General features: G+C 38.7%; 1 protein-coding gene across 1 annotated transcript; it reads left to right on the plus strand.

The window, feature by feature from the left end:
* Window positions 1-174: 174 nt before the first annotated feature.
* Window positions 175-5,362, plus strand: LOC136058902 (uncharacterized). The gene is made up of 4 exons (XM_065752684.1): window positions 175-322; window positions 979-2,907; window positions 4,142-4,264; window positions 5,322-5,362. Exons 1-4 carry the CDS (start codon window positions 175-177, stop codon window positions 5,360-5,362), a joined length of 2,241 nt encoding a protein of 746 aa, XP_065608756.1.
* Window positions 5,363-6,000: the final 638 nt, after the last annotated feature.

Genomic DNA, 6,000 nt, shown 5'->3' on the forward strand with positions numbered 1-6,000 from the left:
CTGTATGGAAAAGGGTAGTCTTAGAAGTATAACAATATAGCATATTGTTTCACTGGGCTAGAAATGAAGACAGGAAGATAAATTGCTGCTGAATTCTGGTAAGAATATTCAAATCATGTGTGTTTTAAAGTGATTAATCCAGGTCACTTGTCTTTTCACAGTATTTAAAAAAAAATGAATAGTGCATCTGCTTCAGAGAGTGGGTCATATTCCACAAACCACTCAAGACCCTTCTTCTATGCGCAGCCAACAGCACAACAGCCTTTTCAACATCCATGGTACCTCAGCCATGCGTATAACCCATACTGTGTGCCTGCACCAGGTAAGGTAACTGACAGCTATCTGAAGTAGTAAACTGTTCCTAGAGCAGAGAAAAAGTGTGTTTAAAAAGCTGCCTGATAATTTAAAGTGAAATTAATGCAAACTTTTTTAAGCACTGAATTTCAAAAGCGTTAGTAAAGTGTGGCCTTTCTGTATTGAAAAGCATCTGTTTCTGCAGAATGGGAACTACGCAAGACAATAACGGTTATCCTATCAGTGTAACTGAAAATGTTTGTATGAGCTCTATACATATACACTGTATAAATATGAATTTTAAGGAGAGCCCACAATATATAATAGATCTTTTAAATAGTATACCTGTGTTAATTTCTGTCTGGAGCTCTGCTAGCAAAGATAGTGCTATAGAACATTGCATAAGGGAGAGGCAACGAGCAAACAAACTAACAAAAAAGGCAGCAAATAGCACATGCTTCAGGGATTAAAATCAAGCCTTACTCTGAAGTGTTGTTGCCCAGATTAGCTGTTCTGTAATACAGTACTCTCTCTCTGGGTTTTTCTACAAGCCTTGCTTCAGATACTGGTAACTGCAGTGTTTTAACTGCCTGTATGTCTGATCTCATAGTAGTTCCTGCGTGTGTAATTATCAAAATGACTTGTTTTAGAAATAAGGTATTTCTCTTTGTTTCCAATTATTAGGCTACCGAGGTGGACATCCATATTTTCCACTTTATTCTGTTGCACTCCATGAGTACCCTGGATTTTTTGTTCCACAACATCCAGTGCATGCAAGAATTAACAGAAGGCCTTATTTTAATGCTCCCCCCCCCTCTCCCATGTTTTATCATGCAACACGATTTAGACACTACAGCTCCCCTGGGAGAAAAACAGAGACAAAAGAAACACAGACTGATCCTAGGCAGCCTGAAAACAAGCAGAAAAAGCATCAGGATACCCATACAGAAACGAGAGGTTGTGATGCAGGAAATATGGCCTGTGTTTCTTCTGGTATAGGTATGGAGACTGAAAGTACTTCAGAGAAACAAGATTTATCTGGATCTTCCATTGTGGTAGACAGAGAGTTTCATAATAGTCCTTCCAGCTCTACACAGTATAGAAATCTTCCTACTGGAAGCTATGCCTTTGAGAAGGAAGAGGTGAGAATAGAATATGGAAATGGCTCTCCAGCTATTCAACTGTGGAAGTCCTTTAAAGAAACTATTCCTTTGTATGATGTGGCAAGTGGTAAACCAGTCCCAGAGAATATGGTGCAGCGTGATGTATTTTCTGTTAGCTCATGTGAGGGAATGATATATGGCCCTCACGAAGGGGAGAAATTGGTGCCAGGGACTTACATGGATGAGAGAAAAGCTGTCCTCTCTTCAAAACAGAGTGTTGAAACTATGCAAGAAAAAGATGTCCATGATAATGAAGTGAAGCTGGATGCAGAGAAGCAGGTGACTACAAGTCAGAGGGCAAAATCGCCTCCAGGTGAAGCCATGGCAGTGCAAATAGCAGAACTTGCAAGATCTGTTACCATAGAACAACCAGCAGGAAGACAGGATGTGCTAGTAGCTAAGAAATCTAGCTCTAAAAGATCCACAGGTTCAAAAGCTTCTCAAGAAGAATCCAGCTTTATTCAACAAGCAGGACTGCTTCCATCTAGTATGGAGGTAATGAGTGACTTGAGTTTTCAGCAGAAAAAGCTGAATCTAAGCCACAGTGCAAACAATGAAAGTCAAACAGATAGAAGTATTTGGTGTGAAGAATCAGTGGAGAAGTATGTTCCCTCTAGCAGCTGGCTGGCTTGTTTGGATAATATGGATGCAAACTATGGCTACGATGTGTGTTTGCCACAAAGGAAACGTCCAAGTGTACTTAGTCTTTCTTCTGATGACATGTCCTCTAGAGAGGATGTCTCGTCCGTTGATAATGCCCCAGTGTCTTATTTTGTACCTGACTATGTGCTTCAGAAAAGCACGTATACGTTCCAGAAAAGTACAGAGGGCTTGGAGAAAGAGAAAATTAAAAGTGGTGGGTCCCTCAACGAAGATGAAGTGGTAGGAAGGGAGCAGATGAACAGTTTGGATGGCCAGGATGTCAAAAACTCTTCAACCATGAAGATTAAAGAGACTTCCAGTAGAGGCAGAAGGCTGAGAGTCCTTCCTAGATCTTCTAGTCGGAAAAAAATCTGTTCTCTCAAGAAAGAAGCTGTCAAGAGTTCCTCAGAAATTGAGGACTCGGAAGAATACTCTGTGCAGGTAGAAGAGGAGGATGAAGAGGATGAGGAGGATGAAGATGTAGATGAAATAGAGTATTTCTTTCAAGAAGCTGCTCCATATGGAATCTTCATGCCAAGTAAAGGAAATCTGTACCGACAAGTTGGCCGAAGGATGCTTTGGAAGCCACCAAAAAATGCTTTTCCAGCTCACTTAATTAGCTGGCCTGCTCAAGAGAAGATGAAAACTAGGAGCAGGCTTCGTGAAAATATTGGTGTTGTTTACAAACCAAAGGAGAAAGAACAAGATGAAGTTGTATATAGTGACTATGGGTATTATGGAAGGAAGAGGCCAATGGCAAGAAGAGAAGAAGCTGAACACAAGCGAACGCTACAGAAATTCTTGGGAGGTAAGATAAATACTGGGGAAAAAGGTGCTTGTTAGTAGAAAATGTAAAGGACACAATTGCAACTGCCAGCTGTAGGCTGAACCCTGTAATCTGATGACCATATGTTGTGTAACTTCCCTTCTTGGCAGGAGCACCAAACTATTGGTTTTGTTTCTTGCAAACTGCAGGACAGCAGCCAAGTTTTGCTATTTTTATAAAATTGGTGTCAAACTGTATTAAGTAAAACTTTCCCAGACCAAATTTACATAATTTAATTTCTACTAATATCTACTTAATTGGAAGTGAGAATAAGCAAAATTAAGGCTCATAACTGGTACACTGAGGTTGTTTAATATAGACTTTTTATGAAAACATTTAAAACAGGATCTACTTCTAGTAACATGAGTAGTGTTCTTTCTTATTTCTTTTACAAAATCTACATATTTAACTAGTGCAGCCTGTAACCTGCAATTTTTCTCCTGTGGTCTCCAGAAGGTTGTTTTATTTCTGAAAGATTCTTATGATTCTGTGGCTTGGTTTGCATTCTGGCAAACTGTCTGGTTGATTGAACTGTATATTAACATCAGCGAGCAAAATACTGATCTTAAACCAACTCTTCTTTAGGGAGACTTTTGAGGGAGAGCATGGGGATACCACCTGAGGAGTACTGGATTAGAAGTGGCGCTAAACCCAAATTCACTGGACAAATACATGGTAGTCTCTCACCCCAAGCCAAAAGTGAAGAACAAGGTACATTTTTCTCTTCAATGTTTGTTTTAAGAAATAATCAAAAGGGTGTGGTATGGAACGCAGTAAACTTGCTGTTTTGAGAGAATTTGAAGATAAGGAAACTAATTCTAACTTTTCTGTTACTGCTGAAGTGCACTGTCAATCCAGCACATCTCAGGGTGTTTCATATCCTTCTTAAATATAAGGATGCCTCAGAGCATCTTTCCATAAAGGTACTGTGGGAAATCATAGGGTGTTTTGTAGCTAAAGTAGCCCTTATTTGTGCAAAGCTTTTCTGTCATAAATACTATTATTTTTTCACCCAACTAATGCTTAAATGCATACACAGTGGCAGTTCCTAATCTTGAGAAGTGATATGTGATTTCTATACACTCTGCTTTTTATCTGTGACTTAAATATGCACAGAGTAGTGTATACAGGGGAGAAAGAAGCACGAGAAGCAATAGAGAAGTTGAGCTTAAATTTGCTTTCATATGACTTCAAGATACAACTGGTGTCTATCTAGGGTGCCCGCCTCTGCTTAAACCAAAGAAGAGAGTAGGCAAGCCCCCACTAAAACGCAGAGACACAAGATGTGAGGTGGAAGAAGTGGAAGTGTGGGAGATGCCTAAAAGGAGTGTACGCAAAGGTTGGTAGGATTCTTACAAGCATCTGGCCACTACTGTCTTCAGCTAATGTGTCCTGGTTGTGAACTGGGAGAACACTAGGTTATTTGTGAAATATTAGCAAATAACATTTATTTTAACTTGCCTGTAATTCAAGTTAAACTTTGAATGTGAACTTAGCTGTAAATACTATTTACCAGGCTAGGTTCCTTAGGAGAAACACTACTTTGGTCTAGTTGCTTTTCCAAGTGTTTGATTTAACTGTTGGCTCCTGTGTTGCTACTTGCGGTGTATGATGTCCTTTAAGCTACAGGCCTACCTCAGCTAATATGCAACTTGATACAACATAGGTGCACATACTTAATTCTTAATTCTTAAGAACTTTAAGTAGGAACTTGTTAGTTGTAGATTCAGTAACCAATATGCTTTTGTGTTTGTGGGAGGGTCCAGGAAGTTACAAACTGAAATGATGCAGTATATACAAGAAGCTCTCTGAAAGATCAGAATCCCTTTTAGGGAAGAAGATTGGTGTAACTTAAATATCAGCTAAGCTAGCCTAAATGTTTAGTTGGGATATACTTAAGACCCTCTTTTCTCAAAGTAAATACAACATTAAATGGAATTACAAATACTTGTATTTTCAGTGCCTGAAACAAATTTGACTGAACTATCCTATTACTCAAAGTTGGTGTCAGTCACAAAGTCTTATTAAACAGGGTGTAATCTTCAGTTGTTGACCCTTTCCTGAAAGAGCTTTCAGAAAACTGAAAAGAATCCCAAATAACCTCTGATATTTTTCCCAGAAATAGTGGGTGAGTTTCAGATGCCTTCTATTCAATGAGAGCATACTGAAAATTTAAGTTTATGAAACTCTTACATTTGTTACACTGGGATATTTTTATAGTCCAACATTGTCTGTAGATTTCAACTTGTTGGGAGTTTGAGTATATAGTTCTAATCACAAGCATCTTTTCCTGTAATTAAAAGAAAAAGGCAGCCATTGATGTATATCCTTCCTTTAGGAGTAAGTTGACCTGTATTACTCTGTGTGTACCTCAACTGTGTTTTTTTTCCCTTCAGGGCATGGAGCAGCAAGGAAGTCTCTATATAAGAGAAGATAACTGCAAATATTGGGTCAGGAGGGGAGACAAATATCGTAGGTTTGCATGAAAGGAAAAGAAAATTATTCTTGCATATTTTGTTTGTGCACTCTTCAAGGGTAAGAAGTGCCCTCTGTCTTTATGGTTCAGCAATTAAACTATAGTAAGTATTTAACACTAAACTAAGTCACTTTTTTGTAACTAACACATCCACTGTTTAAATAATAAACTTAACAGAAGTGCATTTGAGACTCCATTTGTGTATGGAAATAAAAATTACTGATGTGTATATATCCCCATCAGACTACTACAGTATGCCAGTTACTGCTGCCCTGTTCTTAAGCTCAGTAGGATTATGAAGCCTGTTAGTGTCATCTCATGGTTAGTTTATGTGATGTGAACATAGCTGCAAGTTTCTCTTCCATAGCCTGGGTATGCTTTTCTTTTCATCTTAAGTACATTACAAGAAAATAAGAAAAGCAAATTCTTGTGCTGCACAAAACCTCCATTGCGTCAGAACCTCAGAGTAAATGGACGGACAGAATTCTTTCTGGCATGGGGCTTTTGTAATATTTTGTATTATCGTCCCTGCTCTGAAAGATATGGAAGCTTCTGCTGTTAGCTGTCTAGTTTAGGAAACTATCCCCCTTGAAGAGGGG

Source organism: Cyrtonyx montezumae, unplaced genomic scaffold, assembly GCF_038088225.1.
Source record: "Cyrtonyx montezumae isolate F1298 unplaced genomic scaffold, pur_monq_1.0 scaffold_8, whole genome shotgun sequence".
Classification (NCBI taxonomy): Eukaryota; Metazoa; Chordata; class Aves; order Galliformes; family Odontophoridae; genus Cyrtonyx; species Cyrtonyx montezumae.

What these genes read in the sequence shown, in the direction of transcription:
- LOC136058902 (XM_065752684.1), top strand. Translation starts at nt 175, where the DNA reads ATGAATAGTGCATCTGCTTCAGAGAGTGGGTCATATTCCACAAACCAC. An exon ending in ATACTGTGTGCCTGCACCAG is followed by an intron (nt 323 to 978) that starts GTAAGGTAACTG and finishes TCCAATTATTAG; the next exon opens with GCTACCGAGGTGGACATCCA. An exon ending in GCTACAGAAATTCTTGGGAG is followed by an intron (nt 2,908 to 4,141) that starts GTAAGATAAATA and finishes GTGTCTATCTAG; the next exon opens with GGTGCCCGCCTCTGCTTAAA.